The sequence below is a fragment of the Coccidioides posadasii genome, chromosome 3, assembly GCF_018416015.2.
Source record: "Coccidioides posadasii str. Silveira chromosome 3, complete sequence".
NCBI classification, from domain to species: domain Eukaryota; kingdom Fungi; phylum Ascomycota; class Eurotiomycetes; order Onygenales; family Onygenaceae; genus Coccidioides; species Coccidioides posadasii.
In genome coordinates, this window is record NC_089409.1 from 5,106,417 (window position 1) to 5,129,494 (window position 23,078).

Consider the following 23,078-nt stretch of genomic DNA (forward strand, 5'->3'; position numbering starts at 1 on the left):
GACGACTATGTACACCGCCGTTGCTCCTTTTCGTCGGATGAACTAACCCGCGGTCATCGATTGAGCTTCAGGCAGCGATGGAGTCCGCCACTGCGGTTACATCCATTCCTACCATCGAGGTCGTGTCGTGCTCGATCCCTCCCACACACCACTGTCGCTTTCTCCCTTGCCCTTTCTTATATTACTATTCTTCTTTTTCTTCTTCCTTTTTTCTTTTCTTTTCCACCGCCACGTGGGCTAGCACAGTCACAATATGCTTTTTTGTTTTTACGAACAGCCGCTCTATGAACAATGATTTTTTTTGGTGGTGCTCCGTATCGCTCGGTGAATACAAGGGCTCGCCGACCAGGACCTCCTTGGTGATCCGGTCACAGTGGCCGACGTATGTTATGTATCTGGCCCCACAGAAAAAAGCTGAGGCAGGTTTCAGACACGCGGGGGGCTGTGCGACCTCGACAGTTGGGGGAGGCCTGCCTTATCCCGAGGTTGTGGAAGTGAGCCGATGAGGAATGATATGATATTTTATCCCCAGGTCGTTTTAAAATGCAGGAAAAAAAGGAGAAAAGAAAAGAAAAGAAAAGAAAAGAAAAGAAAAGAAACCACAGGAAAAGAACTGGGGTTCTTCTTTTTCATTCTTTTAATACGTGTCTACAGAAAACCAGATCCAGCCATGATGACGGAATGTAAAATGGGCGTTTGCGCTCGATGAGAAAGGGTATCGTCGGACAACTGTTTTTCCTTTTTTTTTTTTTTTTTTTTTTTTGACATCTTACGAAGTGGATTCGGCTGGGGCTCGGGAGAGACAGTGTCTAGGACTGCAAGTGCCGTCCGTCCCCGTTCGTCCCCGGCTCTTGCAGTGTATGCACGGGTAAATACTGCCCTGTGATGTTGACTGAGCAGCTGTCTCCGTCGAGGGGAAGGGAGTTGGTCGTGAAAAAAAAAAGGATCTACAGAAAGTGGCCTCCCCAGCAGACATCTTCACGATAGTCATTGGCCGGGCAATTTTTACCCGCCGAACAACAAGTAACTTGTCACGATCGCAAGGACATGAGCCGTCCTGTGACTGGCTCCTCTGTTCAAGGGCCCCAAGGGTTGATCCGGGCCCGCGGGGGGGTTGGGATGCCAAGAGGTGAAGTCGCTGGAACAAGACAGCGACAGCGCCAGCGCGAGAGGGGGTTGAAGGTATTCGGACATAATAGAGAAGGGCTGGGTGGCAAAACGGCAGTGGGCAGGCTCGGGACGTCAGAAGCGCGAGGCGGTTCTCCACGTGGAGCTCACGCCAGAGCGGTGGGCACGGTGGATGGGTGGACGGAATCGATCACCGCGGTGAGATCCAACTATCTCAGCAAGCGAGCATTCTTTAATAACTAACAATAATGACTTGATGGATTCCGGGGCTTGTTTGTCCGGTTTGCGTTGTTTGCGGTGTTTGCTTGTCGATGGGGCTTGGGCGCTTACTTACATAACTATCATTCCAGCCACAGCACAGCCCAGCTTCACGTGTTGCGGTGAGGCTCCACCGGCCCGCCCGCAAGCCTCTTTTTCTTTGGCCTTTCGCGACGAGCTCCGGCAGCGTCGGGACGGAGTCGACGAAGCAGAGTACAATACTGTACCGCCCCAACACGTTGGTCGTCGCAGCCAGAGCCCGTTCACTGGCTGGCCCCCCGTCTCGTGCGAGCAACCAAGGGGGCTTTGGTTCCAGCTGGCGAAGGGCGGAGCACGCTTCGATACGGAGGACGCGCAAGGGTCTCTGAAATCAAAGCCCAATGAGAAACTGGCTTGACTGTTCGATGCTTCTATTTTTTGCTGTCAATCGTGCTTATACACTTTCTCTTACGGCCGTTTGGCTGCTTGAGCAGGCAACGCCTTTTTTTTTTTTTTTTTTTTTTTTTTTTTTTTTTCCCTCCCTCTCTTTCTCTCGTTTCGGGTCGATGATCTAGCGATCGGGGATTGATCGCTAACACTCGAAGCTTCCCTTAGTTCATCTCTGAGTGGATGAAGAATGCACTGCTGTCGAGCCACGTCTCGCAGCTTGTCTGCTCGGAGAAAAATGTTGCTCCCTTACTTTCCGCTAATGCTCAATTTCCCCGATTGAGTTTCCCAAATCTCTATGGATGCCCATTTCTTTTCCCCCTCCCTTAACGGTAGACTTGAAGGTTTGCGCGGAGAGCCAAATGCTTCAGCCTTGCGAAATAGCATGTTAACATTATTCCATTCCTTGACAATGCCACGCGCAGTCGTTCGCCCTGTAAACTATCGTCTTGCTGTGGCTTGAGCATCTTGGGCCCCCTGCCCTATGCTGAGCATCAACACGGGACGAGGTCTGCTTTTCTAGTTGGTGTTGATGGTTCCTTCGGGAAAACGGGGTTACGTATGTAGCCCTATCTACGCAATTCAGCTGGGGTTAACTGTCGTTTTCGTTCTGGTCGAGACCTGTGGCATTGGTTACAATTTCAGCTCGGCTTGGAGATCCAGTCGAGATTGAGATCTATTCTTGATGTGAGGAGTACGGAGTCCTTGAGGGAAGAAAAGGATATAAAAGTAATTGATACATTTCAGGAAATCCTGAGGTATTGTCCAAAGCAGCAGAGCAATATCATTAGCCTTTTTGCTTTTTGCAAAGTTGTATAGAATATTTTGATATTCCTTACTTTCGTACTGTTTTGATATTTCTTTTTTTTCCCTACTTTCAAACATATCCTTTAATATTTGAGGCAATTCAAATTGACTTCAAATTATGTCTGCTACGACAGCCTTACTCACAACGCTTTTTCGGCGTGAACTCGACACTGAAAGCTGCACTTTCGAAACCTGCGATATTGAACTCTCGTGGTACAAATATCGCCCATCACTCGAAGCCAATGCTACCCTGACGGCTATTTTTGGTCTCTCCGCGATCATCTTCTTGATCCAGGGAATAGTGACGAGGAGATTTGTCGGCTTCACCATAGCAATGGTCCTGGGCACGGTCGCAGAAGCTGTAGGCTATGTCGGTCGCATCCTTATGTGGGATAATCCATGGAAGCAGGTAAGTCGATATCATACCATTACAGTTTTTCCCTCCTCCCCCCCCAAAAAAAAAAAAAAAAAAAAAAAAAAAAAAAAAAAAGAAGAAAGAAAACCCATAGCCAACTCACAATCCCACCCCTTAGGTCCCATTCATGATCCAAATCTGCTGTCTCACCATCGCCCCTGCCTTCCTCGCCGCAGGCATCTACTTCACCCTCTCGCGCATCGTCACCACTTTCGGCGCCGACAACTCCCGCATCCGGCCCCTGTGGTACCCACGCATCTTCATCCCCTGCGATATCATCGCTCTCTCCCTGCAGGGCGCGGGCGGCGGCATCGCCAGCTCCAGCGAGGACCCCGACGGCGCCGACCTAGGCAAGAACATCATGATCGCCGGGCTCGTGGCGCAAGTCGTCACGCTGAGCGCCTTCATCCTGCTCGCCGTGGACTTCTCAATTCGCGCCTACCGACGCATGCGCAGCATGGGCGGCGATGCGGCGCTGGACCCGCGCCACGCTCGTCTGCGCGCGTCCTTTGGGTTCCGCGCATTCCTCGTGGCGCTGGCGGTGTCGACACTGACCATCTTCACGCGGTGCGTGTATCGCGTTGCGGAGCTATCAGAGGGTTGGGATGGTCCGCTGATGAGAGATGAGCCGTTGTTTATTGTGCTGGAGGGCGTGATGATTGTTATCGCTGTTGTGGTGCTGAATGCGTTTAATCCGGCGATCTGCTTTAAGGACGGGTATGATAAGGATGTTAGTCAGGGGATGAAGAGTGGGAAGTTGGAGGCGGAGATGGAGAATGAGACGGAGACGGAGACGGACAGCTTGAATCCAGTGGAGCGGAGTGAGGATTTTGAGACTCGCTATATGGACGATGTGAGACTGGATCGAGTTTGAAAGGAGAGGAGGCATTTGGGAAGAAATGATGATATGCTCTCCGATGACCTTTTCTTGTTGGCGTTTGCTCTTGGTTTGGGCCCTGGGTTTACAGGACAGGGTGCTTAGGCGTCAAAAAAAAAAGACTATAGGGCGCAATTGCACAGCAACTTTTAGAAATTGGTGAAGTAAATAGACACCTTAACGAACATAGATCGGATTTTTTTTATTTCTTTGTTCTAGCGTTTTAGGTATCCCGCTGACTACTCTTATTCAAAGGAATACAGGAGCTTCGAGACACGTATATCCACTCAACAAACCATATGCTTCATTCTTGCATATCTAACAAGCAAGATCTTTGTTTTATAGCGGGGACAGGTGGTAAAAATTATCTGACGGAGTGGATCAAATAGAGAAATCAAGCTCCATTCACCCAAGGAGAATAAAGGTCTATGTGAGATGAATTTTTTTTTTTTTTTTTTTTGGCCAACAAAGGGGCAGTAACGGACCCGACAAATCTATGAACTTGTAAAAGGAAGCAGATTCCCAAATTTACTTTCTTCATGATGTTTTATAGGCAAATTGAGGTTTGGGGACTGAACTGTCCCGCATGTGATATAGGATACTCGATAAAGCGGAACAGGCTGATAGAATAATTGGATTGGGATGAAAGAGCAAAATCGCAAACCCAGAGGACAGTGGGTGTTAGAAGAAATGTCTATAATGAAAAGAAATCCAAATAAAAGTCGCAAGAAATGACAGCCCAGAGATGTAATGAGGCATAAATAAACTGCGTCACTGATCTAGAGAGTACAGGCGATAACCATGGGCGCTAGGGGCAAAATAGCTCAGGAAAAGCAGGCTAGGCGACTATTAACAACAGATATGGGAGCCCAAATCTTTAAGAAGTGAGCGGGAGAAACAGAATGCGGGAAGCAATTGAGAAAGCTAACAGCACCAATCAAGGGATAAAAAGTTGTCAGATCACCACCTAATAATTTTCTGAGGGAAAAATTCATCGATAAGTCCGAGGTAGTAAGGCTTACTCAAAACGGCTGGATTAGAAAACAAAACCCAAAGTAAACAGGGACGTAAGGCGGAGGCTTACCTTTAGCTTTTCGACGTCAGGCACTTCATCTGATTTGCTGTAAAGATCATAAGGGTTAAAGGCCTTTACAGCCTCTAACATCTCATAATCTCGGCCGTTCATCAGGTGTCGATAGGCACCAGCCGTATGCCACGGGTAAAATGAATGGTACCGAATCATGGCAAGTCCCTCCTCCGGTAGCGTGGACTGGGACTTGACCACCCTGTAGAGGTATTCGTCATGACCCCAGGATAACATAACTTTATCGAGTCCACAATTTGGCTTGTATATACCGTATTTGGTGCTGTACACATCATGCTTGTAGTCCGGGTTGTTGACGAAGGTATCCGGATAGATGATTGTTTCGTCGAATGCACAGCCGACTGGGAATGTGTCGCCAACGATATCCCACTGGCCTTTAGCGCCGAAGAAGTGGAGGAGCTTGCCGAGATCGTGTATCAAACCGACAAGCTGCATCCATCTTGGCTTTCCATCTCGGCGGATGGCCTCTGCAGATTGGAAAAGGTGATGTATCTGGGACAGTGACGTATCCGGGTCGGACTCATCGACCAATGTGTCCAATTTGACAATCGCGTCCCATACACTCATCTCGGCCCTTATTTTGGAATGAAAATCGTGTCGTGCTTGGATGTTATAGGCGACAGTCTGCTTGGTATGTTGCTCTTCGTAAAAGGACTTCACCCGATCGCAGGCCTCTTCATATTGACGGAATTTGGATTTGTCTTTGTTGTCGCCGAATTGCTGTGATGGACCATCGGTTTGCTTGAGTGAGGCTTTGAGCTCGTTCACAGTATCAATATTGTCTGACACCTTCTCCAGCTGGTGGCCAGTGGGGACCAGGTTTGTTTCTAGTAGAAGTTCTGGGGCCATCTTGAACGAGGAAAGTAAAGAAAGGAGAGAGAAAAGGAAAGATATGTGAGTCGATGAGTGTATTTGTGATACTGCTGAATTTCAAAACAGTCTAATAAAATGGAATACACTGTATCACGATAGTGAGGATGTAAAAGTCACGTTGTAGAGGCAAGGAGATAGGAAGAGAAAGCAGAGAATTGGGCAGCCTTCAATTGATTAATATTGTTTGAAGTGGACTCTTGGAAGAAGGAAGCTCGTTAAATATGAGCGCGCGAGGGTTGTTAGGACATGACCGGGAGGAAGCCGGCTTTTGACAAGTACAGAGTGGCTTCTCACAAAATTGTGTAAACCAATGTCAAATCTCAACGGAAAGAGGGGCCAACTTTGGCTCGCTTGTCTTACAGACGCTTTGCTGCAGCGCAGGCCACAGATCAATTTTAACGGTTTCAAGGATCATGGAAAGGACAGCATTGTCTGTGTTGCCATGACTTTGAACTGAGATTAGCTTTTCATATGATGACATATTTGAAAAGCATAGGCCAACCAATAGACGAAGCAGGAGCAATGTATATATATTGACCAAAACTGCACATACTAATGTATGGTATAAAATGCAAAAGAAAGAAAGCTGGCGCTGCAGCTGCACTAAAGTGGATAACGCTTGCCAGGCGAAATTTTTAACTCCACATTTTTTCAGTTTGTTGAAAAGGATAAAGATAGACTTCGAGGATCCATCCTGCATAGCGCCTGGAATAGTAGATCTGGCAGAAAACGGCTGATCCGGGGATATTACTGGAGGGAGGCAGAGACGGCAAGGTCGGGATGCTCCTCCACGACCGTAACCACTTTCCGAATCTTGCAACACTCGATATGGAAGGATAGTTTGCTTTTTTTGGTGCCGAAATTGCTTTTGAGTGTGATGTAACAGTGTTCCATGCGGCCAGACCTGGAACCATTGGCAGTTGGGCTGTGGCTACCCATGAGAGGCTAGTCTTTCGAATGGAGAGAGAAAATGAGAGCTTCCAGAAGGCCAATCGCACCATTCTAAAACCCCAGTCCAAAGCACAAACGCAGCATAAGGCGCAGACTCACCGTTGGGGGAAGGGAGTAGGATATGCTTACACTGGGGCTCATTGTTGGTTGAAGCCCCGGCTGCATGGGTGTAGCGGTCCGGATTGCTAATCTTGATACTGGTCCAAAATCGAGAAAAGGGTACCTGTTGGAAGCGGTGAGGATGCAGCTAGTCAGGTAGGCTTATGTGTGAGAAACTTCACATCACTCTGCTCTCGAGACTAATGCTGAGTGAGGGCAGCGGATCCTCCCAACGCTGCGGATCGGACGTTAAAACCGAGGGAAAGGAGGCGCGACGGATGCATGCAGGTAGCCGTGAACCCTTTATAAACTTGGTCTAGTTCCTGCATGATGGGCAGCTTGAGCGTGGGATGTCGCAAACGACAGCTTGGCAGCCGTAGAAGCGCGGCGACACAAGTCATTAGCCAATGGGTCCTTGGTCTTACGCCGTCACGTTGGGACACTAAGCGGTGTGCATGTTGAATTGGCTGCTGGCGTCTCGGTCAACGGCAGACAAAAAGCATATAAGCTGGTGCGTCCTTCCGAGCCCACACGCGCGCCAGCCAGCGGAATGTAGGTCCCGGGGGGAAGGTGACAGGTCTGGTCCGCTAAGTCAAGGCCCCCCCAAAAGGTGGATATCCGGCGGGAAGAGACGCAGTGTGCAGTGGACATGTTAGATTGCTGCAGGGAATTGCGTGTTAGTACAGAGTACGGAGTAGAGTGATTCACATTTGAAAGACAATGAAGCGCCAAATCAGGCATGCCACGGCTTGGTCTTTCATTGACGCCGAAGTCCACTCGGAGAATGAAACAAATGGATATTTCACATTTTTCTCCTTGCTTTTATTTTCTTTTTTTCCTTTTTTTGGGCCCTCTTTTTGCTTTTGTCCCCTGCGTCTGCAAGACATGCTGGGCAGCCTGTCCGATCTCCCCACTTGGCCGCGTGGTGCACAACCGTCCTCCTGTGATATCCGCCCAGTGGCGTCACAAGAACTAGCTTAAGATCCTGACTTCACGACCTGTCAACTGGAGTTATCATAATGGATGGGAAAATAGTCCAAAACAGGGCGAGCGATGCCACCACTTTGCTTCTTTTATGCTGGCGGCCGCCTCGCTTCGATGGTTTTGTCGTCCTGCCAAGTCGAGTCGTTGAAGTGGTTGATTTAAGGTTGCCCAGCCGTCCGATCTCATTGGCCGATTTAAGGAGTCATTTTTAACAACTCTAGCCAATGAAATATCACCAACTAAGTATTTCCTTGCCCTGTTATTGGTCAAATTCTAGTCTCGAAGACCCCTCCTTTTTACCTCGCTCTTCGCGCTGTCTTGTCATGAGAGTCTCTGGGCGTCTTTTGTCTCTCGCTATCTCTCTACTCCGTACGGAGGTGTGTCTCAGAAGTCTTTACTCACGCTAGTAATTATAGCTGTATCAAAAGTACAATACCCCCCAACCAAATAACTACGGACCTACATGTACCTTCTAATTTCAAAACAATCGCCAGCTTGAATCTCATCTCAATTATAATTTCCAATGCCTGAAAATAATCAGTTTCATCCAATTGCTATTCGCATCCAAGCTCTAGCTTTAGTCTCTTGGGGAATACCAGTTAACAAAGTCTCTACTGCTCTAGGAATTCCTGCTAGGACCCTCTGTGCAATTGAAAAATGAGCCAAAGACCGCGGCTATAAGCCTCACAAGAACCAGCAAATTGATATTTCATTTGTTGAAGATGCAAAGTGAGTCAGGACATCCTAAAGAGATAGATTCCAGTAAAGAATCTGAGATATTGGATTTGATTCGCAAGGATAGAGCTGGCCGAGAGAAATCCACTGAGATTCTTGCCTTTGAATCTGGTATATCCCACTCAAGTGTTTGGCAAATTCTGCAGCATTATGGCTTTATTAATGTCAAACCTACTTGGAAACCTGGTCTAACTGAGTCTATAAGAGAGAAAAGGCTGAAATTTGCTATTGCTCATAAGGATTGGACTCTAGATAACTGGAAGAATGTTATCTGGAGTCTGCTTGGATGTGGATGAAAAGGCATACAACTTCTTGTGGAGCTCCACGCGAAACCAAGACTGCAAAGGAAGTTTCGCTGCAAGCCTGGAATGAGCTTTCGCAAGAGAAGATTCAACAGTGGATTGAGCGAATTCCACATCATATTTAAGAGATTATACGGCTTGAGGGAGGGAATGAGTATAGAGAGGGTGGTTATAAGGGTCCTCGAGAGTATAAAGGGCAGCGTTTAAAGGGAAAGATCTCAAAACGGCAGGATCTAGGAAGGGAGTGCTTAGCTAATAGATTAGAAGCTGCAGAGACTCTAGCAGCTTTACATCTTGGAGATATGAATACTTGGGAGGATGTACAAGAGGAGGAATGAATCCATGATCTAAGGTACAGGTTGATCCATACTAATTTGGTGGGGTTCAATGTATTTCTGGTACTAGCCTAATTACTAGCGCGGCAAAGACTTTTGAGACGCACCTCCGTACAGTATCTTGTCTTGGCCGCCTTCTGCCAAAATTTGCCGGCTGCTTTCCCCGCCCAGCGGCTGCGCTATCTTTGGAGCTTTCACAGCCCAAGGCGACGGCGGTCCGGCCAGCTCTGTCGAGAAACACGCCTGAATGCCATGGGGGAGGCACACAATGCTCCTTTGCTGCTTAACTATCTGACTTCCCGCATGTAGGGAATTATCGTGAAAGGGCCGGCATTTATCGTGGCCAAGCGCCATGGAGCCAGAAGTCAAAGAGATGAAAAAAGACAAAGAAAAATCCCCTTGACTTTCCCCTTTTTTTTTTTTTTTTTTTTTTTTTTTTTTTGAGGGGGTGGAAATCCCTCAGGTGCTCTTCAGGCCCGGCAGATTGCTGGGCCTCGTACCTCGTTGATACCGGTAGTGTCTGCGGGGTCGGCGACAGCACGGCATCGATCCAGCTCTTTCTCCAACGTAACTAGTAGGTAGCTATGTGCCATATAACTTGCTGTCAGAAAATGGCCGAAGTCGTCGGAATATGCATTCTATTCCCGAAAGATGTGTTTTCCATATTAGCGTTTTTGTCGACACTCCTCTCATTCTCATTCTATACTAATTCAAAACTGATCACGAAGAGCCTGAAGTACCCATCGATCCTAAGGAGGTATCTATGAGGATGTCTTCTGCAACTATGGATTTCTTTAGGCCAGATGAATATCTGCCTTTGCCGACCAAGGATATCCTCTCTTGGATCTTTGACGATCCCCAGTATGATCAAGACAAGCCAGTAAATGAAACTCTCTCCCCCCCCTTTCCATCGACCTGCTGGGTGATTTCAACGTTGCTTAATTATATCCAGATCTATATTAATCCGCACAATGCCTCGGAATCAATTTCGTGTAATCAGGCTCGAGTGTTGGTTCGGAAACTTATTGCCGGCCTGAGGGCAAACGGCTTCAAAAACGGCGATTGCCTAAATGTCCACTCGTTCAATGACGTACGGGTTAAATGCCATACTGAAAACTCACGCACAATGCTAATTGAATGTGAACTAGATCTACTACCCCATACTCTTCCTTGCAGTGATTGGTGCTGGCGGTGTCTTCGCGGGGACGAATCCAAGTTACACCCAATTTGAGCTGTCACACCATATCAAAACCGCTCGGGTCAATTTCCTGATTTCGGAGCCCGAAATTTTGGAAAATGTCCTCTTAGCGGCCAAGGATAATAATATCCCCTCTTCGAGAGTTTGGGTTTTTAACACTAATGGACGACCTCTGCCACCTGGTTGCAGTTCATGGACCGACCTCATGAACTACGGCGAAGAGGATTGGGTACGGTTCAATGACCTAGACACATGTAAGAATACCACAGCAGCGAGGCTATTCAGCAGTGGAACCACTGGGCTCCCCAAAGCGGCTGTGATCAGTCATTATAATCTTATCGCCCAGCATGAGCTGGTTTTTGGGGTGATTTCCTTACCGTATGAGGTTTGTGCTTCGATAGGTCTAGTCAAACAACTAGGGCCTGGGTCCTGATCCTATCTTTGTGCAGATTTCGCGCATCGTGGCAGTTCCAATGTTTCATGCATCCGCTGTGCCGTCGACACATACCAGTGCACTCAAAGCCGGACATGTCGTCTACGTCATGCGCCGTTTCGATCTTGAAGCGTTTCTAAAGGTCTCTCAGAAATACAAAGTCACTGAGGCCTCTACCGTTCCACCAATGGCCGTTGCTATCGTTAAATCGCCATTGTCCAAACAACCTTTTTTGAAAAGTGTACGGAGCGGAGCAGTGGGCGCTGCTCCTCTCGATAAAGGCGTTCAAGCGCAGTTTCGTGCTTTGTTGAGCGAACGTGGGAGATACACCCAGGTATGGGGCATGACTGAAACTTCCTGCGTTGCGACAAGGTTCCCTTGGCCGGAAGATGACACTACAGGCTCTGTTGGGCGGCCTATCCCTTGCCTTGAGATGAAGTGAGTATTTGAGCTTTAACCTTTATTACCTTCTCAAAACTGTCCATTTCCCAATGAACTGGCTATATCCCTATGTCCACACAAACTAAATAACTTCACCAGGCTCATAGACGATTCCGGCAACAACATTTCTGCCTATGACACCCGCGGCGAGATTTGCGTTCGTGGTCCAACTATCATCTCGGGCTACTTTGAGAATCCGCACGCGAACGCTGAATCGTTTGACTCTGACGGCTTCTTCAAGACGGGAGACATCGGCTACTGCGACAGCAAGACCAAGAAGTGGTATATCGTCGATCGTAAGAAGGAACTTATCAAGGTGCGTGGATTCCAGGTAGCACCGCCGGAGATCGAAGCCGTGCTGCTTTCTCATCCTTTGATCATGGATGCTGCCGTCATTGGGGTGACTTTGCCAGGGGAAGAGAAGGTCGAGCACCCGCGGGCCATTGTGGTGAGGCAGCCGGTGCCAGAGGCGCAGAGCTTAAGTGAAGAGGAGGTGAAGAGATTTGCGGCCGCCAGGTTAGCCAAGTATAAGAGCTTAACGGGTGGAGTGAAATTTGTGGATTCGATCCCGAAGAATGCGAGTGGGAAGATTTTGAAGAGATTGCTGAGGGAGCAGGCGAAGGAGGAGATTAAGCAGGGACTGGTGGTTCCGAAACTATAATTTCTATCTTGCCTGTTCTCTCATTTTTTTTTTTTCAGTCCCCCCTTCTCTTTTCCTTCAACTTTATTTTATTGTTTTGGGAGGTGCCTGTTTACCTCTACGGATCGATGTTAGAATATCGCTACATAGACCAAGTCAAGCAGCTGGTAAGTATACGCGGTGAGCCAGCTCCTGAATGTATAGAAGCATTCCTCTCCGTAGGAGTATAATACGTCTAGAAGCATATTACGACCCAAGAAGCTTTTTTTTTTTTTAATTTTGATTTGCTCTTACCCCTCTCACTTTCCAGCCATAACAGGAAATTCAACTCACGTGATTCAACGTGAGTCACCCCAAAGCCGACGAATCCGAGAATCATTATTTGTTCATCGCCACATCACGACTGAAATGTGAGTCAAGAAAGTGCCGAATCACACCTGACCTAAGTCAACCTTTGACAGTTAACCTGAAGTGCACTTGAAGTCTCAAGAATAGGTCTATATGGCAAATATGGCAAACACACATACTGAGGACACGGCATTTGCTTTCCGCGATGAAGACTTTATCCTTGAAGACTACAGTGATTACCCTCATGGCTTCTGCAGCCTTCAAATTGAAAATCTATTCCCACGAGCTAGATTCCCAATGCTCCGCAAAGAAACTCCTGTCACTGATAACGCATACACACTAATTGAACCAGCCCTCCTCCTCGCCTCGCGAATTATAATCCAACGTTGGGAGTCACTCCGAATATTTGTCCGGCGTCAGCACCATAGCCCTATAGAAGGGTGGCTTGATTCAGGTGGAGAGCTTGAACTATCAAAGGATGAAGTTATCAGTCAGGTCAAAAATGTGATGCCTGACATTGACTTTGATCCTGACATGGAACCAAATTCCTGCTCTTTCGCGCAAACAACTCTCCGCCCCAATGTTGCATCAGATTTGATTGTCTTAGACTACAATCTCATTCGTCTTCTCAAGGATTGTGGGCCGAGAGACAGTCAAAAACTCGCCGCTCTCTTCTTCCTAGCAGTATTGCTATGCCATGAATTAGCCCATGTACTGGAATTCCAATGTATTCACGAAGGCAGACTACGCCCTGACGGCAAGCCGTTCGAAACTCCTCCTGGAATCACATGTCGCGAAGCTGGTACTGGTTGGGAAACGCGTGCATTCGGAGGTCGAATCTATCCGGTCTGCAAAGCAGAAAATTCTTTACTTCAAATTCGTGGCATCTGCATTAACAGCAGCGCTTGGAACTTTGAAATGATGAAGGTGAATGAGAGCTGGATCCGTCGACTGTTTTCTGATGAGCACTGGATCATGGATACACACCCTTTGCGGCCGCCCATTGATGTATATGTGCGCCATGCATTCCTTGAAGATGAGCTGCTTGACAGGCATCTGGAGTCTCCCTTGAAAAGAAAGATGCGTGGAAATGATGTGCATGTGGAAATGCAAAGCCCGACGAAGAAGCGTAGGGTTATTGAGACAATGAAAATTTGCGGGAGGAAAAAGGTGAAGATAGGTTATTGATTTTCTGCATTGATTCCTGCATTTGCAGAGATGTGAGACAACTGCCTGGCCTGTTGCTGCAACGAGGTCAACTTCTTTGATGATTTTCCATCATTATCCTGTAATAGTAGAGTTATCAGAACAGCAATAAGAAAATCAGAGAGTGATATTTCATTTTTCTGGAGCATTAACAACATGAAAGGATATTTCTTCATGTCCCAAATCACTCATCCTGGCTGATAGTAGTGCTTTGGAAAGCAGTGCAAATTGATAATATACCATAAATAAAATACATATTTGCACAAAAGATTCGTAGAATACCGGCCCGTCGCCTTTTATCCGGTTAGCTCCTAAAGTTACATTCGATCTTTCTAACTATCTGCGACCATCTGGTTCCTCCTGTTGCATATCAAGCGAAAGATGGATGATCCCATAAATGGAAAAGAAAAGAGTAGAGAAGGAGATGAAGTGTAGACGATTCGGGAACAAGCAAAATACGCCTATCATCCAACCACCTAGCCTTCGCCTCTCGAAATATATATGCAAATCAATGGTAAGAGTTTTTCTCATAAAAAAGAAGAAAAGGCCTCGAGAAATCGAGTGATCAGCTGATTCACTCGGATCCAGGTGAGAGATACAGTGGGTTGGTGGTAGCCCGGCGTCAGTGGATGAAACGCGATATCGACATCCTTAAGCGCTGTCTCCCCAGATACCCACAACGCCCATAGAGAAAGCCACTCCGACGATCCAAGATCTGATCCTTTGGATATTTCGCTCCCGCTCCATACTTTCTTTCACACTCTCGCCATTCATCTCTGCCTGCTCGACCGGAGTTGTGGACTGCTCCCTGGTGGTTGTGGCAGGCGTGGGCAGGGCGTCAGATTCCTCCACGATCTCGATCTCACTTACGTTGCCGTTCGACTCTTCCTCTTCGCGTCTTCGATCATTCCGCACCTGGGTCCTGCGACAGCCGAGATGGGTTGTGATCCAGGAGCAGAAGCTAAGGGGACACGGTCCGGATGCGGAGGCGGAGGACGGGCTACGGCACAACGACCTTGGGAGGGGACAGCCCCAGGACATGGCCTTGCGATTGTACCAGAATTCGAGACCCGTGCCTCCGATCAGAGCGAAAAGGCTGGTCCAGATGAGATACGGATGTTTTCTGCGGGGAGATGAGAGTGTGAAGGCTGAAATGAGAGAGATAGCGGCAAGGTTCGAAAGAGTGAGCACCCGTCTGCGGGTACGGAGTTGGATGTCATTGAGTGTCTCGGCGGCGGTGTTCGCGCTAGGGAGAAGCTGGAGAGCGGGGATTGTAACGGTTGAAACGGAGTATGATAGACCCTACAAGAAGAGAGCTGGTTAGCAAAGCGGTTCGTCTGGTCATAGTGGTGGAAGCCTTCGTGGAGTAACAGGCGGAATATGAATAACGTACGGTCAACAGGCCGAGGGAAATCGTTCCGACGAACTTCGCGACTGTGATGGGACAAGCCATGGCGAGACGAGCTATTGCACGCAGCCTAAGTGAATATTATTTTCTTTCGTAGCGTAGCCAATCCTATTCCCATTCGCCACAGATAGCAGATCGATATGTCGAACAAGAAATTTTCGCTGGTACAAAACCACTGGGGGAATTACAATTCTCAACAGTGAAGTCGTCTAATCATACAATGCATAAGCAATGCTGTGGATAATAGCTGCTCACTGATGCCCACGACACAGGACCAGCCCCAAGCTGCCGTCTCTGCTGTCTGTTCGTGGCCTTTTTTTTTTTATATCATCGTCGTCATGGAACGGCCGGCGCCAGCCAGCGGTCTTGGCTTATGTAATCGGATCCCCGGGTTGGCAGCGCAGGGCGGAACGAAGGGAGAAAAGCGATTATGAGGCGGGATTGAAGGTTTCTATCTTTGAAAAGCTGAGAGTATGCGAATGGGAATGCTACTCGAGGAACGCTATCCATCGCATCGCCGGAATAAGCGCTGAAACCGCCCTGCATTCCTTGAGGGATAGTTTCCACCCAGCTTCTTGGACCGCACCGAGGTCCAGTCGGGCTTGAGCTTCACCGTTCGAACGTGCCACAGCAGCTACATCATGAGAAGTCATCGCTAGAGGCGTAGTTAGGTCAACTACGGAGACAAAACGGCGAGGAACATACAAACCCCGGTATCCCGTACTGTGTACACGGTATACGTTGAAAGACCCTGTGGGGGGGGAGCTTGAAGCTTAGCCACTTCGTAATTAATTCTTTGACCATCTGGCTGGCTTCTGCCCTGCCGAGGTTCGTTACTTTCGCAGTTTGACAGGGAACTCCAGCATTAAGCTGTGCTTTGAAAGTTTATAAAAGTGATCGTCTGTCATCCTCCACCCAAGTCTTATGTAGTTTGCTGCACCACTTGAACCAATAGACTATATTTTAAAAGATTTTACATTCTACCTTGTCCCCAAAATGTCGTTGCCCAAATCTGCATACCTGAGTGATGTGTGGAGGGATGGCATTTTTGGTACATCTCATCGCCCATCCCTGAGAACACTGATGATTCTGGTTTCTTACTTTCTTCCCTGCAGACAACAAAGTCCTCTTCTGCACCGGTGGCTCTGGCACAATATGCAGCGCTCAAGTTCGGGCCATGGTCCATCTAGGCGCAAATGCCTGCATCGTGGGACGCAATGTTGAGAAGACAGAGCAAATGGCAAGAGACATTGCTACTGCCCGTCCAGGCGCCAAAGTAATCGGCATCGGGGCTGTTGATGTCAGAAGCATCGACAGCCTGAAGAATGCCGTTGACCGATGTGTGAAGGAGCTGGGCGGAATTGACTTTGTCATGTACGACGATGCTGCGAATTTTTGCTATCAGACTTAATTTCAACTAACATTTCAAAACGAACAGTGCCGGCGCTGCGGGGAACTTTCTGGCCTCGATCGAACAGTTGTCAGTCAATGCTTTCAAGTCAGTCATAGATATCGACGTTCTTGGTTCGTACAACACGCTGAAAGCCACCGTTCCTTATCTCTTGAAATCCGCCGCAAAACACAAATCCGATGGAGCGACTCGTAAGTATTCTCGGTTCCACCGACCGTCTGCTTATTGCTGTTCACCACTGAGCAATTATGTGTTTCCATCCAGCATCTCCTACTGGGACCGGAGGAAGGATCATCTTCGTCAGTGCAACCATCCACTACACCGGTTTACCCCTACAGGCACACGTTACAGTGGCCAAGGCCGGCGTGGATGGCCTTTCAAACAGTGTTGCCATCGAGTATGGTCCATTTGGTGTGACTTCCAATATCATTGCTCCAGGACCCATCGGAGACACTGAGGTATGGCGGAACCAACCAAATGCCAACTTTACTTTGGGCTAACATGGCAAATCCAGGGCATGCGACGTCTCGCCAAGAAGGGAGCCGACCAATCTGCCATCCCACTGGGACGGTACGGCACCGTCAAAGAGATTGCAGACGCCACGGTGTATCTCTTCTCTGATTCTGGAAACTACGTGACTGGTTCTACTATAGTCGGTACGTGTCCTGAATTTCCTTCCTTGCTTCACGTTTAAAGCTATTCTGACAACGCAATGAACAGTTGATGGAGGTGCCTGGAGAACACAGTCTGGCCGATCAGGCCTCGGATTCAAATACCCTGACTTCCTTCTTTCTGGGGAGGGAATAACTGGCGTTTCGGGGATGAAGAAGTCAAAGCTTTGATGAGCGAATCTTTACTGAATATGTTCTCGAGGAGGCTTTGAGACAGGGTGTGATTTATAAAGAGGTTTTAAGAATGTTTATTTGACTGCTATCCGTTTTTTATGGGCTAGAAATTGCTGCGCCTGGCACGGCTTTGACACACGTGTGTATTGGAACGCATACAGAGCTTTGAAATACCCTCGAAAGCTACTATTTGGGACAATTCCATTTGCTCTTACCACTTCGATCAGCTGCACTCGAATCTCTCAATGGGCTACTCGCATCGAACAGACGCTCAGAACTTCCTCCAGCCGCCCGCTGCCCCTGAGAAGATGATAATCACGTGATATGAGTTTCCCGATGCGGAAATTCTGACTTCGTCGAGCGCAACAAGGCGAGCAGCACAATGGAAAGGTGGTCAAAAAGAGCTCTCTTTTTTAACCATTAAAACATGCAAAAACAATGGCTGAGGGCGGCAACAAAGTAGTACTACCCCTAAGAGTACCAGGGGCATAAAACAAGCTGTCAGGCCTAAGCGAGTCCGCTCTAAAAGACCATTGAACTCGCCTGTAGAAGGGAGCAGATAGCGGCTTCTACAGCCTTCCAGTCGACGGATTGATGGGCTTCTGAAGCCCTTGTTTGCGATCACTTATTAGAGATGCTGCAATCCCCTAGGTATAAGGGGCTTCTGTGGGTTACAACGCATGAGCAGTGAAGACCCCCCCCCACCCCCCCGAGGAACACATCAGGAGAACCTGGTAGCCCACAAGCAGAACAACAGACCAGCTGTTGCTATGCAGACCCTCGAGTCTATCAATTTCGATGCACGGGAACTCCCGTAACGCGCCGCCTAGCAACCTATAGGAACACATCTCCAGGTAAACAAGATCACGGGTTGAGCTAAGCGAGGGCGTGATCTGACGCCACTATATAAGATTCTCTCTCTCTTTTCCTCTCCCTCTCCCTTTCTTTCTTCTCTTCCTCGCGGTTCCTGTTGACTTCACTTGACCACTTCACCAAGAGCAAGCTCTCTCCGCTTCACCCCTTTTTTTCTTTAACCATTTTTAAAGCTTCGCTCTTCACTCTCGCTTTACAGCGAACTGCCTCCTTTTTCTCTCGAGTTCACGTTGTTACCCTCGCTCGAGTTTCGACCATCAAGTTTGAGCTTAACCACACGTGGTTCGTCATTACCTAGCACCGGGCTAGGTGATATCTCTCGCGACCTCGTGTCCATATCGACTCTCGAACGCGTGGACTCGCGGATTACCGCCTGTCCCTGGTAGTACCCACGGTAGGTTCCCATATCTTTCACATATAAACATGCACATCGAGCCTCAGCTAACATATTATGCCTAGTTTTCCCTTAGCTTTCTCAGCTCAAGCGTTTCGCCTAAAGTCGCTCGAGAGGACTTCGGGTCCCATCGCGATTTGGCAACTTCACTTCGTCGAACAAGCAGCAGTTGGCTCTTTTCGACGAAATGGCGCCAAAAAGCCAATCTAACGCGTCAAAAGGCAAGGGAAAGCGGCCGGCCGGAAACCAAGGACAGAATCCGACCTCGACCACTCCCAACCAACCCCAAGGCTCGGGAGGCAACAGCAAGGGCAAGCAGCCTGCCACGCCGCAAAGCTCTCAGGGCGCCAGAAGAAGGAACGGCAAGAAAAAACCAGCCCCGGCTGGTAACCAAGTTCCTCTTCACCTGAGAGTGACCAAGCCCAGCCAATCTCCTCACAACCCCGCTGGGCAGCCAACCCAATCCTCCAGCGGGCCTTCGTCATCACAGTCCCCCAAGCCAAGCAACACCGGAAAGGGACGACAGCAACAACAGCCATCGGGTCCGACAACCCCTTTGGCGGGTCCACCGGCCTCAAAGCTTCCTTCGGGCGCGGTGGACCCGTCAAGCCGACAATTTGATTCCCGATTGGCGGCGATGAGAGAGGGATCGGTTGCGAAAGGAACTCCAGCTCGGGAGAGCGGCCTAGGAAAAGCTGGAGTTCAGAGTGGAACCAATGTGGCCAATCCGACGAACGCAGCCGTCGTCCACCGGCAGAAGACAGCGCGTCGTCCAGAACGCCCTGCTGTGCGCACACCTGTGTGCCCAGCGCCGGGCGCGTGGGCGACGTATATGGGGCAGATCTCTGCACACGATGAGATGTCCGATCTCTACGTGCAGGGTGGCAAGGGCCTCGACTCCGCTGCACTCGAAAAGATGCTGGCTGACAGCTCTCGCAGCGGAGAAGAGAAGCTCCAGAAACTCAAGGAAGTGGTCCTGGCTTTGGGCCGGATTTGTGAGGGTCGGAACCAAACAATCCGCGCTCTGAAGGAGGACTATGCCCGCCTCTTTCCACGCAGAGAACTGTGGGAGGAGGAAAAAGAGATAATGCTGTCTTTGGCAAATCAGCGTGAGAATGAAATCCTTCAGCAACTAGACAAGGCGGAGACGCGTTGCCGATTCCTGCTTGAGGAAAACCTCGAGCTCAAGGCTCAACTTGAGTCCAAGGAGGAGCAGTCCGCCGAGTCTAACGCTGTCAAGGCTGCTGATTGGGCGGCGATCGCGGGAGGAGAGGTCGCGGAGGACAACACCGAGGTCGGTGAAAACGGCTTGGAGCAACAGGTCCCAACCAAGTCCGAGCTGGAAATCGGTGACGAGGCGTTGACTCAGGCGATTGAGGCGGCCAAGGAAATCACCGCCGCCGGAAAGCACGTCGAGTGTCTACGAGACGCTGCTGTCCAGCTTCCCAGCGAGGATGACAAGAACCTTGGAGATCTGGAAGCTGACCAAGCCGTGGAACGGAATCTCCTCGTTTCGCTGGAGAGTGAGGGCGTGGTCGACGCGTCCACTATCACAGAGGCTCCTGTGTCGGAGTTCGTCGAGGCTTCTACACAAACGGCTCCGGCCGCGAGTGTGGAGGTTGTAGACACTTCGATGCAGACGGTCAAGGTTGAAGTCGCCGTCTTGGAGGCTTTGACTCAGACTGAAGCCGATGTGCCTCCGGAAACGAGTGACAGCCTGGTGCAGACAGAGCCGGTGATAATCTCGGAGGGCAGATGGGGGAGAGGCTTGCTCCTCGTCTTCCTGATGCTGCTCTGGGCATTCATCACGCTCTGGGGCGGCAGCGGTGACCAGCAGATATGGCTCGAAGCCAACACCGTCGTTTCCGAAGTGGGAGGCATGTCTGCTTGGCCGTTCTGGCTCCAGGAGTTGAGATTCGATCTCAGCGACTGGCTGCAGATTGACCGGGTTATGCTTGGGTAGGGTGCAGCATGCTGTGCCCGATGATCCTGGGTGGGTTCCGGATTATATACTAACTTGACATCGTGTGCTCAGCCGGCCTCTTCCATTCCGGTGTGTAAATAGGGTGGAGGGGGTCTGATTCTGGTTTAATATGGTTATTCATGTACGACCAGTCGTCCTGCCTTCAGGGCTGGGATGATGGTCAACCGGAAGTCATGTATCTTTCCTTGCATGTATTCGTGGCTGTTGGCCCTCCTTTGGGATTGGTGCTGAGGCCCGATACTGTTCATGTAACTAACCTACCTCTTTTTCTTTTCCTTTTTTTTTTCTTTTTTGGGAGGAGGTTGGCTGGGCACACGATTGACCTGGTTATTGCGTCGGTTGTTGGTGTCCCGAGAGGGACGTTTTTTGAAAGATGTTCAGTGACCTCGAGTCACTTCACGACTGTAGTCTCCGTCGACTCCCTGTTGTGTTTTGTTTGACGATCCCAGAGGCGGATCATGCGAGTTCTGAAAATAGAACCAACCAAGCGCGAGGTGCCGGCTAGCTCGACAACCCTGTCGGCGGTGGGACGGAGCAATCCCCAGACCTGGCCGCCCCCCTCCGAGTCTGCTCCGACGAAGTTTCATCATCGCCGCCTCAGCCTCACCTGCGAAACCAGCCCACGAGGAGTCGATCAACCTCTTCTTTAGCACGCCCCCTGTCATATAATCCCGACAACATCCGTTTCCCGCAGCTCCTCCCTTTGATGATCGAATCCCTCTAAATCCACAGCCAGCAAAGATGCTGTCCAAGTTCCTTACCGCAAGTCTGCTGGCGCTCCAGTCCGCTGCCTTCCTGGTTGTCCCAGAGACAAATCTCAACGCTCACCATGGCGGCTCCCATGAGTTGGGTTTACGGCTCCAGTGCCCTGAATGTCCCTTTCCCTCTCTTTCCGAGGATTCCAAGCTTGTTTTGAACGATGCATGGGATAGCTGGCTGGTAAGTAATCCGATGGTTGGCAATACCATTTTCAGGCGAACTTTTACTGACCCTGATGTTGTTGGCAGCCTCTTAACTTCACCACCGAGGGTAACGCCCTCTCCGTGAACGGCCGTCAAGTCTTCCCGCTGGAGAACCGACCGGTTTCCCTTGAAACAGTCCTCCACCGCCAGTCGGACATGAAAGCATCCACTCCTGTTCCCGTTGGATATGGCCTAGAATTCCAGGTTGTTGACGTCCCTGACTCAGACTCGAAGCTGACTTTATTCCACTTCACCGTTCTTGACATTGGCGGCTTCCCGGTCCCAGTTTCTACTGTCTACTTACCCACCATTAAATCTCCAAATGGAGATCTTACGATCGTCACATCCAAGGCCGGTGTCCTTCCGATGCCAAAGAAATCGTGGCGACAGTGCCGAAGGGATCGTAGATGCCTGAAGCACCTTATCCTTGCTCGCATTCGTGCCTTTGTTATTTCGGCGAAACTCCGTGCTCTCGCCATTGCTAAAAAGGTCTCGGCCAAGGTCAAAGGATGCCATCGCAGACCACACAAAGTTGGTAGCTCGCAGCACCAGCGCCCAGGCCACGATATGATGCAACATGGCGGCCATCATCATACTCATCAGCAACACAAATCTAAGACTTTCGCTCACCGATTCTGCCACATCTTGAAAACCGTTTTCCTTCCTGGTCTCATCGGCGTTGTCGCCGTTACCAGCATTGCTATCATTGCAATTCAACTTACCTGTGGTCTTGTTGCAGCCCGAGCTTTCTTCCGCCGACACAGTAACAAGCGCGTTGTCGATCAGGAGCAAGGAGTTGCTCCTGAGAAAGAAGCCCTTATGACGGAAGAGCAATACGATCTGCCACCTCACTATGACGAAAGTGATTACGGCAAAATTGTCATTCCTGCTGAAAAGGAGTAAACTTGATTTCCGATTTTGAAAAACTGAACCTACGTGCCATCATGCTCTTTTTTTGGGGAAATACATGAAAAGGCCACACGTACGGAGTGCTTACTATTTACCAGACAACGGGGGGTTCGACGGAGACTGCATCGACCTTTTTTTTTTCCTTTCCTTTTTTTTCTTTTTGAGGCTAACTCCCGAATCTCTACTTTTGATTTTGAACCGTTTTGTTTTGTCCGCCTTGGTAGATATGAATTTCGGACTTGGCTTTCCTACTACAGTTTGTCTGCTTGTCTATTATGTATCTTTCTGCCTTTAGGTAAATTTGTGAATTTTATCCTGGAAATGAATGAAGCCCGTAGCCAAATGGCAGCTGAACCGTTTGATGATGATCTCCGCCTGAATACGATCCATGCGCCGTTGAGCAGCCCCGGGAAGGAACATCGTAGCGCCGAGGCTAGCTGCAGCAGCTGGCTGAAGTTGCATATCAGGAGCAGCGCGTCGACGCAGACAATACTCCCCCCCAATACTCTGTCCGCATCTGCAGAGCATGAGCTGCAGGTCTTGAGCTGCTGTCTTTTTTGGTTTTCTTTGGCTCGCTGGTCCTTCGCCCAACAGCACTTCTTACGATGCTGTTGGACCTTCTCTGCCTGTGACGGAGCCTCCCTCTAGTTCGCATCGCGGCGACCGCCTTGCCTCCACGATCCGCGAATCCTCTCTGAGCCGGCAAACAACACGTTCCTCCCCGTTTCATA

General features: G+C 49.3%; 10 protein-coding genes across 10 annotated transcripts; 7 read left to right on the top strand and 3 right to left on the bottom strand.

Moving 5' to 3' along the window:
* Positions 1-2,737: 2,737 nt before the first annotated feature.
* On the top strand, positions 2,738-4,018 carry D8B26_006596 (uncharacterized protein; the record flags this gene model as incomplete). The annotated part of the gene is made up of 2 exons (XM_003069448.2): positions 2,738-3,028; positions 3,153-4,018. 2 exons carry the CDS (start codon positions 2,738-2,740, stop codon positions 3,906-3,908), a joined length of 1,047 nt encoding a protein of 348 aa, XP_003069494.1. The 3' UTR covers positions 3,909-4,018.
* An 853-nt stretch (positions 4,019-4,871) lies between these two features.
* On the bottom strand, positions 4,872-5,865 carry D8B26_006597 (uncharacterized protein; the record flags this gene model as incomplete). Its single annotated transcript, XM_003069447.1, has 2 exons — positions 4,872-4,928; positions 4,996-5,865. 2 exons carry the CDS (start codon positions 5,863-5,865, stop codon positions 4,872-4,874), a joined length of 927 nt encoding a protein of 308 aa, XP_003069493.1.
* Positions 5,866-6,202: 337 nt separating this feature from the next.
* Positions 6,203-7,005, bottom strand: D8B26_006598 (uncharacterized protein; the record flags this gene model as incomplete). Its single annotated transcript, XM_066125235.1, has 4 exons — positions 6,203-6,342; positions 6,443-6,492; positions 6,641-6,834; positions 6,940-7,005. The coding sequence occupies 4 exons, from the start codon at positions 7,003-7,005 to the stop codon at positions 6,203-6,205; spliced, it is 450 nt and encodes a 149-aa protein (XP_065981317.1).
* A 3,053-nt stretch (positions 7,006-10,058) lies between these two features.
* Positions 10,059-10,573, top strand: D8B26_006599 (uncharacterized protein; the record flags this gene model as incomplete). The annotated part of the gene is made up of 1 exon (XM_066125236.1): positions 10,059-10,573. The coding sequence occupies one exon, from the start codon at positions 10,059-10,061 to the stop codon at positions 10,524-10,526; it is 468 nt and encodes a 155-aa protein (XP_065981318.1). The 3' UTR covers positions 10,527-10,573.
* Positions 10,574-10,602: 29 nt separating this feature from the next.
* Positions 10,603-12,028, top strand: D8B26_006600 (uncharacterized protein; the record flags this gene model as incomplete). Its single annotated transcript, XM_003069446.2, has 3 exons — positions 10,603-10,878; positions 10,943-11,364; positions 11,467-12,028. Exons 1-3 carry the CDS (start codon positions 10,699-10,701, stop codon positions 12,026-12,028), a joined length of 1,164 nt encoding a protein of 387 aa, XP_003069492.2. The 5' UTR covers positions 10,603-10,698.
* Positions 12,029-12,472: 444 nt separating this feature from the next.
* On the top strand, positions 12,473-13,676 carry D8B26_006601 (uncharacterized protein). Its single transcript, XM_003069445.2, has one exon. The coding sequence runs from the start codon at positions 12,509-12,511 to the stop codon at positions 13,541-13,543; it is 1,035 nt and encodes a 344-aa protein (XP_003069491.2). The 5' UTR covers positions 12,473-12,508; the 3' UTR covers positions 13,544-13,676.
* An 80-nt stretch (positions 13,677-13,756) lies between these two features.
* Positions 13,757-15,344, bottom strand: D8B26_006602 (uncharacterized protein). The gene is made up of 2 exons (XM_003069444.2): positions 14,955-15,344; positions 13,757-14,863 (listed from the first exon to the last, which is right to left on the bottom strand). Exons 1-2 carry the CDS (start codon positions 15,012-15,014, stop codon positions 14,213-14,215), a joined length of 711 nt encoding a protein of 236 aa, XP_003069490.1. The 5' UTR covers positions 15,015-15,344; the 3' UTR covers positions 13,757-14,212.
* A 621-nt stretch (positions 15,345-15,965) lies between these two features.
* Positions 15,966-17,222, top strand: D8B26_006603 (uncharacterized protein; the record flags this gene model as incomplete). The annotated part of the gene is made up of 6 exons (XM_003069443.2): positions 15,966-16,020; positions 16,085-16,343; positions 16,408-16,571; positions 16,645-16,838; positions 16,895-17,036; positions 17,101-17,222. The coding sequence occupies 6 exons, from the start codon at positions 15,966-15,968 to the stop codon at positions 17,220-17,222; spliced, it is 936 nt and encodes a 311-aa protein (XP_003069489.1).
* Positions 17,223-17,923: 701 nt separating this feature from the next.
* D8B26_006604 (uncharacterized protein) lies at positions 17,924-20,455 on the top strand (the record flags this gene model as incomplete). Its single annotated transcript, XM_003069442.2, has 1 exon — positions 17,924-20,455. The coding sequence occupies exon 1, from the start codon at positions 18,680-18,682 to the stop codon at positions 20,453-20,455; it is 1,776 nt and encodes a 591-aa protein (XP_003069488.2). The 5' UTR covers positions 17,924-18,679.
* A 560-nt stretch (positions 20,456-21,015) lies between these two features.
* On the top strand, positions 21,016-22,731 carry D8B26_006605 (uncharacterized protein). Its single transcript, XM_003069441.2, has 2 exons — positions 21,016-21,415; positions 21,484-22,731. Exons 1-2 carry the CDS (start codon positions 21,218-21,220, stop codon positions 22,339-22,341), a joined length of 1,056 nt encoding a protein of 351 aa, XP_003069487.1. The 5' UTR covers positions 21,016-21,217; the 3' UTR covers positions 22,342-22,731.
* Positions 22,732-23,078: the final 347 nt, after the last annotated feature.